The 13,321-nt window shown below is 34.7% G+C and overlaps 3 protein-coding genes across 9 annotated transcripts; all 3 read right to left on the bottom strand.

Annotated features, from left to right (window-relative positions):
- Positions 1-1,158: 1,158 nt before the first annotated feature.
- LOC18614199 (uncharacterized) lies at positions 1,159-5,473 on the bottom strand. Of its 7 annotated transcripts, none has more exons than XM_007051838.3 (7): positions 5,416-5,473; positions 4,111-4,565; positions 3,864-3,983; positions 3,708-3,784; positions 2,466-2,567; positions 1,937-2,000; positions 1,159-1,555 (listed from the first exon to the last, which is right to left on the bottom strand). In XM_007051838.3, the coding sequence occupies exons 2-7, from the start codon at positions 4,190-4,192 to the stop codon at positions 1,359-1,361; spliced, it is 642 nt and encodes a 213-aa protein (XP_007051900.2). In that variant the 5' UTR covers positions 4,193-4,565; positions 5,416-5,473; the 3' UTR covers positions 1,159-1,358. The 7 variants fall into 7 exon arrangements, with proteins under 7 accessions (XP_007051900.2, XP_017969535.2, XP_007051899.2 ...); XM_018114046.2 differs by having other exon boundaries at positions 4,111-4,263; positions 4,354-5,459; XM_007051837.3 differs by having other exon boundaries at positions 4,111-4,233; positions 4,354-5,459.
- Positions 5,474-5,829: 356 nt separating this feature from the next.
- On the bottom strand, positions 5,830-8,826 carry LOC148764821 (uncharacterized). The gene is made up of 3 exons (XM_088802959.1): positions 8,285-8,826; positions 6,291-6,464; positions 5,830-6,194 (listed from the first exon to the last, which is right to left on the bottom strand). The coding sequence occupies exons 1-3, from the start codon at positions 8,369-8,371 to the stop codon at positions 6,060-6,062; spliced, it is 396 nt and encodes a 131-aa protein (XP_088659085.1). The 5' UTR covers positions 8,372-8,826; the 3' UTR covers positions 5,830-6,059.
- Positions 8,827-9,179: 353 nt separating this feature from the next.
- Positions 9,180-12,475, bottom strand: DGD2 (digalactosyl diacylglycerol deficient 2). Its single transcript, XM_007051834.3, has 5 exons — positions 12,314-12,475; positions 11,169-11,485; positions 10,744-11,010; positions 9,930-10,279; positions 9,180-9,831 (listed from the first exon to the last, which is right to left on the bottom strand). The coding sequence occupies exons 2-5, from the start codon at positions 11,448-11,450 to the stop codon at positions 9,312-9,314; spliced, it is 1,419 nt and encodes a 472-aa protein (XP_007051896.3). The 5' UTR covers positions 11,451-11,485; positions 12,314-12,475; the 3' UTR covers positions 9,180-9,311.
- Positions 12,476-13,321: the final 846 nt, after the last annotated feature.

Raw genomic sequence — 13,321 nt, 5'->3', positions numbered from 1 at the left:
GCTAAAACTCAATATAGAAGCTGAAAGAAGGCAGAAATATGAAATCTTTGAAATGAAAAAGAAAAACAAAGAAAGGAAAGGAAGAGAGTTGTGACTACCAACTGAGTAGATAACTATAGGAACAGAAGGGTAAGAGGCAGAGACGTGAAAGATTAGGCCTTTTGGGGCAGAGGGAATCAGAAGGGAAGTTCAGCGGGAAAACTGAGAGAGATGGGAAGAGATATATTTACGTTTTATAGTACGAGGTTTGTTTGTTTGGTTTTGTTCGGGCAGATAGGAGTAGATGCGGGTATTTAGCATCCAACCCCTAATGAAAGATTCTGTAATTAAGCATTCCATGGTTTATAGGATTAATTAATGGCATGAAATCTTATGCTCTTCATAACTAAAATTAAATATATAGAAACATGAATGCCAGACCTTAGTAATGGACCTTATAGTAATTGTATGTAATTATTACTTCTATAAATGTAGAAGTCTATATGATCTTTGTATAAATTAGAAGATGGATTCACCCATGATTCTATAAAAATGGTATTTCCTGTTGTTTAATCTGAATAATCTACATTTAAAGATGAGTCATTTTTTTTAATTGGGTGATCTTTACTTGCTTTTCTTATGATTTGAACTTTTTTCACATAATATTTTGTGATGTTTTTTATTTAGTACCATGAAAATATTTTTATTTTTTCAATCAATATATCATGGATAACTTCTATTCTCATGAGAGATTAACCATTAATTTTATTTAATAAAATTATCAAAATATCTTTGATTCAAAGTTAATCTATCTATTTAGTTTTAAAAATATTTTTGTCATTTTATTGGTCAAAATTAACAATTAAAGTTTTTTTTTAGAATAAAAATTATCTACAATATACTTCGAAAAAAAATATTTTTATAGTGTTAATTAAAAAAAAAAGAAACCATAAAATATCATACCAGAAATATTAAAATTACAAAAAATGGAAATAGAATTAACCTTTTTATTATGGAGACTAGTTCAATTATTATGGGCCGGCTCTGCCTATGATGGGCTCCAAACAGTAATGTCACAGGCTGGCAGGCCAACCAAAAGGGCCCAACAGACGATAGTTCAGCATAAAGAAGGGGGATGAAGGGAAGGAAGACAATATATAGAGCAACTGAGCATAGGAATTAGAAAGCCTCCAACTGGAAAGGTAAATTTAACAGTTAAAAGCAGTATCACAAGTCAAGTCTGTGATGGATCCAAACACACAAAGCAAATCAACAAGTCCTGAGTTCAGGAAACAAAGTCTATGGCAATACAAAACTTGTATACCATTTTATTTTTACTAATAATATAGCAGGAGGCTAACACTTCTTTTCCGTCGCTTTCACTTCTTCTGTTTCTTGCCCTTTCCCCTCTCAGAACTGCATGCCTCATTCGAAGACTGGTTCTCCAGCTTCGATTTCCCTGATGCAGACTGTTTGTCAGAATGTGATGGACTCACCACCTCCATCAGCTCAAGCGAAGCAATGCTAGGCAATTTGAATGTAGAATCTTCTGAATCTGAGCTTTTCTCAACTGCACCTGTCAAACAGAACATAATATCAATTCCTTGGCCTCTGGCCTCTTATCACACACCAAAAAAAACAAATCAAAATCATTGGCCATGAGAACAGTAGAGTATAATCATTTTGAACACAATTTTCTGAAAAAATTTGTAGAAGCAAACAACAGTTGATTATGTATCATTTAAATGCACTTCAAGGTTGATTGCAATGCACTTTGAGTAATACATGTAAAGTAGCTATTTTTGAAGTTAATGCAGTATCAATGATCCAGTTATAAACACAATAGCATTGGCAAAGAGAGCCTTGATCAAAAAGAAAAAAAGAAGCTGAGGGAAGGGACTATGGTGAAGGGCAGATTAGATTAAAAAGATCTAAGAAGAATCAATTTAGAGCTTACTCTGATCTACATCAGGCACGCTAGCTTTTTTCTTTGGTTTGCGAGGATTAATGGGACGAAAATTCTGCAACAGAGGATTAGTGTAAAAGAAAATAAATTAAAATAAAAATAAAGTTCAATTACTATTGCAAAAAAGGAACAAATTTATTCATTTACACCAATTGGCACATATAAAAACATTAATGATAGAGAGTGAGAGCCATTAATTATCATGTGGATTTTAGAAGATACAAAAGGTTGGGTGAGGATTATGGACTAACGAGGATAGAGGAAGAAAAGAACAAAAATCTTAAATCAAATCTAAAGCGAGAACATGAGAATAATGGCATATCTTAAATCAGAACGGAAGCAAATCCAGCAATCAAGGCCTGAATGATATTTTAACCACTAATGATTATTGTCTCATAATATGCTGCATCCGCTTTAGTTGGGGCTCTAACATTCATCCTCAACCCTCATGTGTCTGGTTATCAAGGATAAATAAAATTATTAATAACGCCATATTAAAGCAAAATATGTTCAAACTCACAGGTGAGTAGATGGAAAGCTTAGCAGCCTTTGCATAGTTCACATATCGCATGAGATCTTCATAGGTGTAGAACTTTTGACCAGTCTCTGGACATGAGTAGTACTGCAAGAGCCAAATATTTAAACCATCAATCAATAAAATTCTCCTTTCTACTGTCTAACTTTCATCTAGATTCAATTCTATCACAATCAATCTTGCATTCCTACAGCTTTTCTGAGTGTCATGTGCCTTTAAGCTAAGAAAAGGAGAACAGTGAAAGAGAAAGGCATTTCATGACAAGAAAGTCCAATAATCTTGAAGGGCAAATAGTTTTTCTTGTTAATTAGCTAATATTCTTCAAAAAATAAGAAAAAAACCTTGGTTATTGCAGATTTGAACACAATAAACAATATAGCTGGACAGAGACAGAAGGATCACCATTGCAAATGTAAATCCACAAACATAAGGACCATACATAGAAGTTTGCGCACAGCATTCATTGGTAAAGGTTCTAATGTCATATAAAAGCATTACTGGAATTACGTTTCCTGTGAGGGGACTTCTTGTCAAGGTCTACCTTCATATATTGCAAGCCTCTAAAACAGCAATTGTTGGTTCCACCAACAGTCTTACTTTGGAACCTCTTTATGGTCATCTATTTAAGGGATGGTGAGAAATTCCATAAAAATGGAAGAATTAATGTTCATACAATTATTTAGCATGCAGTGGTAGTCCGCAGCAAGTAATCCTGCATGAACTGTCCAGCAACTCTAAGATAGATCACACAGGCCAAGCAACAGCTGCCAAAGGGGCAAACACAGTCCACCTATATCATTAAAATCATCTTCTGGATCTACAGTTAAAAAGGGACTTTGATCTTCAAATTATCAAGAGCATGTACATAAAAGGAGTTAAAACTTTATAACCACCATATCATATTCTCTCAGGTTTGTCAAAACAGAAAAGCAAGGCTCTTACCTAGTAAGCACACAAGAAAATCAGCATTCTTGACATTTCATATGAAGATGTGACATGCATGCCTTGACAAAAGCATACGATTTAACAGATTAGGTATTAAAATCTAGACCACCAAAGTCAGATCGACTGAATCAATCCATCACCAAAACCCAAAATCTATTAAGCATTCAACAAATTAATGTAGGCAGAGAACTTGATTAAAGTGCTTGATAAATATCAAATCTCTAGTGCTAAAATCGTATCGATCATAAAGAGATAAATAAATAAAATTAAATGCCAAATTACCGAGCGCCTAGATCCACCCTTCTGCTCTTTAACAACCAACATCCAGCGATCAGGAATTGGCCTCGATGAATTCTCGTCTGCCATAGGAAAAATGATGATTTCTCAACAGCGCTTACAGATTTCCCCTAATTCTTCTGTGAGACAAACACTTCAGACCTAGGTTTTCGATGAGAATGAGGTATTTAAAAGGGTAATTCTCAGGAAGGGTAAAAAACTTCAAAAGCCACGTGTTTCCATTCCGTCCACGTGTTTTATGATTGGAAATCTGAAACGTACCTGAAATGAAAAGAATAACTCTTGTTATGTTTCTTTCGCTGTTGTTTCCATATAATGCTCTATTTTGCTTTTTTGTATACGAGATACTGATAAGAACAAACAAATAAAAGAAAAACAGATTACTTACCATGTTTGCTAAGATGATAGAAGGCTTCAAAGCGATATTGCAGTACCGCCACACACCAATGGACCACTGAAACAACTGCCATCCCAATTTTCCAAGGCAAAATTGAGTAGCCTTGCTACAAGTCTAGCAGAAATGGATGACCCCATTTACAGCCTTTTATAAATTAGAAATTATCCAGCCAGGCAAAAAAAGATTATAACCTACAAACAATTCAACAATAGATTATAAGAAATCAAAACGCACAAGGATCACTTGAGCACAGCATACTGCTGATGCAAAAGTCCAGTAGGAGGCTTGTCACATTTGAAAGAGAAATCAAATGCCAAAGAACAATTGTTTTTGACTCCAGACTTTCCAGGGGCTCTTGCTAGGATAGATCAGTCATTCCTCTATTTGAGTCCTTTTTCATGCCTTCGAACTCTACTCTTTCTGATAATTTTCAGCTTTTGGCAATACTGATTTAAAAAAAAAAAAAAAGAGAGAGAGAGAGCACTGCCTTCATTTTCTGCATGATCATGTTATGATCTACAAAGAATAAACAGTTAAATCTGAACACTCACAAATTGATGCCATTTTGATCTCCTCAACTTCAATCAATAATAGCATATTAAGCTGAAGCAAAGACAAGGTCATAACAATCTACAAGCTAGAGATCAAGAGAAAAAATGCACCAGGATCAAGAATTCTCATCACAATCACTTAGTAGAGTACAGTATATAACTAGAATCACCCAAACCTAGGAAGCTAGTTTCATATTCACCATCAGAAATGCAAAAATGATCAGTCAACAGGATAAAAAGTATAATCATTTGCTTGAACTAATACACAGATGCATAAACACATCCGGCCATGCTTAATTTAAAGTGAAGTTGATCATCACAACTAATTCAGCCGATTTTTGCATCTTTAAAGGCTGATGAGAAAGTTGGCTGGACTTTGATTTTTTCATATTTAGGTTCACGATTGTTCCTACTTAATCCTGAAAAAGGAAACATAGATTTCAAATTCCCAAGGAATTCTTTCATTATTAACACCTCTCGCTTCAACAGTACATAGTAAGCCTTCAATTCCATAAATCAATTCAAAAAAGCGCATCACACATGAAATTAAGAACGAACGTAAACAAACAAGCCAATAATCGATTGAAAGAGCTAAGATAGTCAAATTACGAATGTGAAATTGTGGAAAATAATTAATAAAACTAATTAATAACAAATTTATTTTCAATCCGGGTAAAAATTTCAAGGAATTAGATATAAGTTCCAAAGCAATAGACTTAAATAAGCGAAAGAGAAAGTGATAAACCGGATTTCCTTTTCCGTTTCATTTCCACCGTTTTCCCTCGGCAGACCGAGCAGAAGCTGACGAACATACGGAAAAAATAAAGCACTTCAAAAGGAGAAAAAAGCACAGGGGCAGTGCTTAGTAATACGACGTCGTTGTTAAACCCGCGAATACTTCTTTTTCTTTTTGTTTTTTTTTTCTCTTCTCGAAAAGAAAAAACGTTTTTATTTTTTTGGTTTTTTATATTTTTGAAATTGAACTTCAACCTAAATAAGATTAGCACATTATTACAATTACTTTCATAATTATCAATATCTTACAATACGCGATCTAGACATTCGAGTTTTCGATTCTAATTCCTACACATTTTTACCTACTTTTATATATTGCTTAATGTTTATGTTGTAGGGGAGACTTTCAATTGTGAGACTGAACTAGAAAGGATGACATTTCTCAAGAACATATCTATTAATGAGTAATCACCCAATGTTTATGCTGACTTGTAAAAGCTATGCCCGAAAACAACAATGTATCTTCTGTCTTGTTCCAACCACATAAATAGACCATCCCATGTCTGAAAAGTTTAAAAGGAAATACCAAAGAAAGGGCACCAGCAAACAAAGATGTTCAAAAGTTCAGCATTGCAGACAAGACAAACAACCCATTCAATAGAAAACAGGTCCATGACAAGTGCGACGGTTGTGTCCACGTCGACCACAACGACTGCATCTGTATATGCCTTTCGGAGGTTGCCAAACCACTGGCTTCACCCGACCAGGACCCCCATTTTCATCTGGAACCTGAAAATTCATAATGACAAAGGTTAAGCAAACTAGAAGCAGATAATAAGCATAATGTAGAGGAAATTGTGAGGAACTACAGAATATGAAACTTGCCTCGACATAAATGATTGGATAAGGGCAATGCTGATAATTGTGCCCCATCTCCTTGCAGCGTAAACAGCGCTGTTTCAACTCTTCTTTGCTTAAAGTACTCTTCCACTGTTGCTGCCTCCACTCCGTCCAGACATCAGGACGCTCCGGACTCGCTGGAGGAGCTGGATCATCCTCCTGAAGATTCAAAATAAAAAATTCTAAGTTAATATACAGAGAAAGAGAAATAATTGCAAGAAAACATCGATAAACTGAGCTGTAAAAGGTAAGTGTCCAGGGGCATCATTATTTAAGGGTTTTCTTTCAAAAATTTGTAAGAAAATCGACAAGGAATGGTCGGAGATGTGGTGTGTACATCTCTTACATCTCACTCTTTCACCCATGCAAGCTGATAGGAGGTTAGAAGAAAATAATAAGAGGGGGAGGGAGCAATAATAGTTAATGTAAATTTCGAATGCCAGGAAAATGTATAGCATTCTTCATAAAGAATATTTAATGCAACATAACATGTTTCAAAACGAAGTTCTCTACTTCATCTTGCAAGGATTGTAATGAAATTCACCTATGTAATATTCAGAGAAATTTGACATATAATTTACAAGGAACAACAGAAGATGATGCATTCAAACCATATCATGTGTGTCATGCAAGTATGTCAATGAAGAACTATTAGAGATCAGATTTGGAACCAAAGTAGGCAAACATTAGTGCAGACTGAGACAAACCAGTAATGCCAGATTCTCATATGGTACCATAAAACAACTTTGAAGCTATTTCTCTGCTTGCCAATGTAAGTGTGCATCATGTGTTTGTCATCACTAAAAGACCTAATACATATACATTATTAGGGAAGAGCACAAGAAGCAAAACTCTGTCCTCTGCATTGGCCAAAATAACAAGATAGATAAACCTCTGTTGTGTTTGCAGATTAGATTTGTACTAAAATATCCAGAAGTTTAAATATGTTAAGTTACAGTCAGTTAAAATTACCTTATAAAACGATCAGCACGTGAGGCTACCTAAATTATGCAATTGTCAGTATAATCTCTCTGACCATATCGAACAAATTAAGGTGATCACCTATATTAATGGGTCATTACTACCATACGCATCTAACAATTACCTTCAGGAAACACTATCACCAAAGCAATTTCAGCACATGCCAATTGCCAACATAAACATGACTTGATCATAACATAGAAGGTAAAATTGAGAACTGTCTCTCACGTGTCCATATTAATTTGTCTAAAACCGACAGATCTTAATCAATGTTGATATTCGAGCTACATGACACGTGCTAGTGTTTGAACACACACTTGATAATAAATCATATACTGATAATCAACATGCAATCTAAGATGTTCCAAACTTGTTTGTCTAAAACTGACAGATCTATTAATAGATATTAATATTCGAGCAACATGACGTGCTAGTATTTGAACAATACAGTTGACAACGGATCATATTCAGCTAATCAGTATGCAATCCTACATAGAAAAGAAGATCCTCAAGTCATGCCCTACCTACTGTCTTATTGAATTAAGAGCAAAACGGAGAACAAATTCATGCATGTCAAATCATCTAATTCAAAACATACCCTAGGACGAACAGCCTTCAATTTTGTTTGGTTTCAAAAGAGTTTATAGTCTCCAAAATCAGCAAGCAACACTAGTAAATTTCAATGATCTCATAAATACAAATACCAGATTGTTCATTTTCCTTATCCAAGTACCAGATTTTTCGATTATGATCTAAAACATTAAGCAACAAAATTCAGATAAACCACCACGAGTGTTGATAAGGGGCTACATTAGAACCTGTCACAATCAGTGCAATTATGTTGATACCCTTGAAGCTCATATATCATGATCATGTTTGCATATATGATAATTCAGTAAACTAAAATAATAACATATTGAAAACCATTAGCAAATGAACTGATTAGGCAAATCCGTCAAAACCCTTTTCAGATTATCAACTAATATAGGGTCGTATACCTCAATTTTAACAGCAATTTCAGTTTTTGGGGTGCGAAGAACACAGCTTTCCTGCAGTGATTGTTGAAGCTTCGTAGCACCAGCCATTGTCACCAAAGTTTTAACTTCGTCTATAGAAATTAAGGTCTCTAGTGCTAAATTGGACAAGGGAGGGAGGTATTAATATGGAAGTGTTCGAGGAAGAAAAGTTTCCCGATAGCACACGTGTTGGCATTGTTCGTAGAGTAACAAAAACGTGGAGGGCCGTCATTAAAAAGGCAAGAAATTGATTCCTCCTAAGCACAGCTTTGAATTCACTGGGTTTGGCTCATGAATTTTCATGACAGATGAGACAAATAAGGTAAAAGCTGATGAGTTGTATTTGGAATGAGAGAGAAAGAGAGTGTAAGAAACCAGATAAGCTTTGAGGCCATGAAAGGCAATATTTGGCAAATGGAAACCCAGAAACCAGCCGTTACTGGATTTCAAAAAGGTTCGGCCTCTCTGTCACCGCTGTGCACAACAAGAAAACGACGCCGTTGCATTGACGTTCGTATTGAGCGCAGGCCCTGGATAGGAAAGAAATAAATAGAGGAGAAATGCTTATTTCCATTTAAAACAAGAGTAATCAATTTTTTTCCTTTAGTATTTTGTGGATAATTACTATTCCTGTAAATTTTAAATTATTAATTTTATTCAATAAAATTACAAAAATATTCTTAAATGTGAATAAATAAACTAAGTTTAAATTAAAAATATTTCAATAATTTTATTGAAAAAAAATCAATAACCTAATTTTTCGTGAAATCGGACATATGATATGAGCTAAAAGCCTAAGCCAATTATCAAGTAAACAAGTCAATAAGAAAATCTGTGCACAAAATTAAAAAAGCTAGAGAAGGAACTGTACAAGCAATTGGACGGATAGGCCAAGCCAAACTCTGTCAAACTTTAGCCAGATTATGCATTACAGGTACATGAAATTTGCTTTCTCTACAATACGAAAAGGTTACCAATATGTCCCCTGCTATGAATTACAAAGAATGCTTCAATCAGTTATCTTTATGGACCCTCCTCTCCCCATATGACTGGCCAACCCAAGTTCTTTACGTTGCTCTTCATCCGGATACAAGCTTCCTGGAATCGCGCCAAATGCTCTCCTAGTTGTTTCAGATCCTAAAGCCACATGATGGAAATATGCTGAAGTGTCCTCTAAATTCTTCCACAGGTTTAAAGACATTGATGCGAATTTCTTCGATGAATTTTTCTCCATTTTTTTTGCTGAGACCTGGTTGAGCTCAGAAACCCTTAAAAACCGCTTTGTGGCAGCCTCCCATGACAGCTCATGCCTCTGTGCATCAGTCAATGGAGCAGGCTCTTCACTGAGTGCCTTGCGTGTGGCTTCAACAAAACCATTGCCATCATCATATATTCGGCAATTGGGGAACTGCTTGAAGAAGTCATTAGAAGGGTGATTGGCACAAACAACAATTTTGCCCATAGCCAATGCTTCGGCTGTGGTTGTGCAAACAACATCTGTGGTGCTAGGATTCAAGAACACTTTGTAACTGAAAGGGAAAACAAGAAAAAATTGATATTCATTGATCCTGATCCCTGTATTATCACCAGACAATAATATTTAGGGGGAGAGAGAAAGGAGGTTTACTCATGGAATAAAGGATCAGCATGATCACGACCAGGATGAACTCTAACCATCAGTTTCAGCTTTTCAGCAGCTTCCTTAACTTGATCAGAGTCCTCTCCAGTTCCATATAGATCAACCTCAAGACCAGCTAGCTCCTTTTGGTGATCACAAAGAAGTTTAAGTAGTTCCTCATAGCCTTTGCTCCAAACCATCTTCCCAATGTAGTATGCCCCTTTGGTGAAGGCCTGCTCATTTCTATGTTGTTGCTCATACTTTTTCTTGCCTATATCAAGGAACTTGGGATTAACTCCATGAACATTGCAGATGATGGATCTAGGATAATCCTGGGTGGCAGCGGACAGCCTAATTACCTGCAATTACATCATGATTATAATCTGGTGACAACTAATTATAACAATATAATACCAACACTTAAAGACACAAGCAAATTCAACTTTCTCTCTTCCAGTTCTCCCTTACTTTCCCTCTACTCTCTGTTTCTCTATTTTCTGTTCCTTTCCCTCCATTGTTTTCTATCACCTGCCTCAACAGCTAGACTATGTTAGTAAAAACAGAGACACACATCTTTCTAGTGGGCCAACACGGCAGCATTGATTCCCATTATGGCAGAATAATACATTACCCAAGGCAAAGTAGATTGCAATTAATTTCTTAAATAATCTAGGATGTATTAATAAGTTTATTCAAATATGCAAACTTGCAAAAAAAAATTTAAGCCCTATAAATATCAATGATCTTTAAGGAAAAAGGGGGAAAAGTCACATTAACTTGATCACGATAAGGACAAAAATTCAAGACTTACTAGGAAACTTACCTTATGGCAATAGATGCTAACAACCCAACTATTTACATATTTCAGAAAAAATGCTTGGAATCGTCCATTTTTCTCTCTCTTCACATACTCCAAATAATTGGTATGTATTATTCCTACGACAATGCGAAATTTAGTTTTCCATCTCTTCCCGTGATGAAACCATGTAAGATGCTCAGGCTCCTCCAGGACAGCAATATCTGCCTCTTCATCAGGGATGATTTCTGAGATGTCTCCTACAGGAAGAATGCTTCTTTTATCTACAGCAAACTGCACATAAGTACTATTACAAATTACCATTGGATTATTACTATGCTACAGAAAATGATTAATAAAAGATAATGTGCTTACAAGCCTACCTATATCAATAAAAGCATCTCTAGATTCACTACTTCAGGAAAAATTCAGGTATTCATAGGTATGATTACCTTTCCAGGATAAAAGCGTATATCGAAATCAGATATAAATGCAATTCTCTCCCCAAGCCATTGACGAAGATATGTGTCTTGCTCTGAAGGTGAACTGAACGTAGTATTGTTCGGGTATACTAGTCTTTGATCTTTCAAAGATAACCAGGGAATCACCAATGTGATCTTTCTCTCTCCATCTTTAGCAAGATAAGCAGCTCGAAACAAAGGGTTAACTGCAGTTCCAGTCATCCATGGTAGACTAGCTGTGGTGAAAATTGCGATATGCTGTTTCCTATCCATTCATTCATCAGGTTCAAGTTCTAAACCAACAATTCCTGCATAAGTTTACCACAAAATTGAAGCAGCTTATAAAATCAGAGAGCTTGACTTTTCTAAATGAAAACTAAAATCTACAGCTGCATCAAAAAAGGAGTATTAGCTGAAATGTAAAAGGAAATAGAAACAAGAGTCAAACAACGAAAATACTCACGTCTTACTTAAAACATAAATGCTAGTAATAATTTGAAATGCCTATGAATTGTGAACAACCCTAATTTCAAATTCATTCCAGAAGATGAAATAGAACTAATCGTAATCCATTGATTACGTTAAGTTAGCTTTTGCTTTATTGTTTATTTTGTACAGATGAATCGATCAAGTCAGATTGGCTCCCTCTTAAGCAGCAATTACGTGAAAGCAGAGTCCTAAAACAACTAGTATAATACTTCATCTAATCATTAAGGTTCTTCCTCCCCATAAAATGATATTGCTTAAAAGCAAATAATGAAGATTTAAACAAGACAAAATACGAATTTATGATTCTTTGACGCTCTTAATCAATGACGTGAACTATCAGCTAACAAGCGTCGGGAGAGAAGAAAAAAGGAAAAGAAAAAGAAAGAGAGAGAGAGAGATTCCAGAATAGCTGCCCAAACACGAAACATTAGACTCAATAAATTATTCCACATTCAAGAATCACAACCTTCGATTCATTCTTCTTTATTCTTCAATAAAACATACGAACACGAGATAATCTTCAACAAATTATATCGAAAAAAATTAAAAAAAAAAACAGGAAAATAGATTACCGGGCGAAAGCTAGATAGAAGAGCAAAGCAAATCAAATTGGTGAAAAATAAAAGTTGAGACGAGTAAACTTTTACCTGTAATTCTTCTAGCTGGTTCTTTCCTGTAAGATTCTTGGACTTCGTCAAAATGAGAACAGAGAAGAAGGGAAGGTGGGGGAAGGGGAGTCGAGGTAAGGAGGGAATATGCTTCGGGGTCCTGGTTTTTTTTTTACTTTTTCTATAAGTTTACTTGAAAAGTCGTAACGGACATTTTGGGCTAATTGGGGGTAGTTTGATTGGATGCTGCGATTCTGTTTTCCCTTGATGGGTACTTATTTTATGTGGGCCATTATTGCCTGCTGATGTGCGCTTGCGTCTTCACTTTTTTTGGAGGGTCTAATTGTCACGGCAAGGAAACGACAAATGCATAATTTATAATAGAATATTTTGTATGATTCACTCAATTAAATAGTAATAAAAATATTTTATATTCATATTTGATAAAAGTTTAAATGGTAAAATTATTATTTATTATGAATTCGAGCAATAACTATAAGATATTTGTTACTTAAATTTATTATATAAATAATATTTTTTAAAATTAAATTTTAGTTTTATTTATTATTTTTATTTATAATTTACATATAATTAATATAAAATTTATTAATCATTTTAAGTTGTATTTAAAATTTTTACTAATTAAATTTAAGTAATTAATTTAATTTTTTATTATTTAAATTTAAATTTATTGTTAATAATCGAATTCAACCATTTAAATGGGTACAGATCATTAAATTTTAATCAAATTCGAATTTAAAATATCTTAAAATTAATGAATACTGTACTTGTTATCATTTCTAAGTACTATCCACAATAAACTCGAACTCTTAAGTGTTAGAAGAGGCTCAACCAATTGTCTACTCAAGTGAAAGTGAGTTAGAGAATCAATAGACTCGAGTTCAAGATGTAAGGCAACGCATGGATGCTAGCAAAATCAACTAGGATTTTATAGGAGACTAGTTAGGCAATTCGAGTATAGAAAAGGCTTTGGAAGATTTAGGGGTAAGAGTATTGTAATGGTAACGTGACAAGAGTATGAGAAAG

This window comes from Theobroma cacao, chromosome 1, assembly GCF_053813885.1.
Source record: "Theobroma cacao isolate CCN51 chromosome 1, ASM5381388v1, whole genome shotgun sequence".
In the NCBI taxonomy this organism is placed as follows: domain Eukaryota; kingdom Viridiplantae; phylum Streptophyta; class Magnoliopsida; order Malvales; family Malvaceae; genus Theobroma; species Theobroma cacao.
This window is presented reverse-complemented; position numbering and strand designations above follow the sequence as displayed.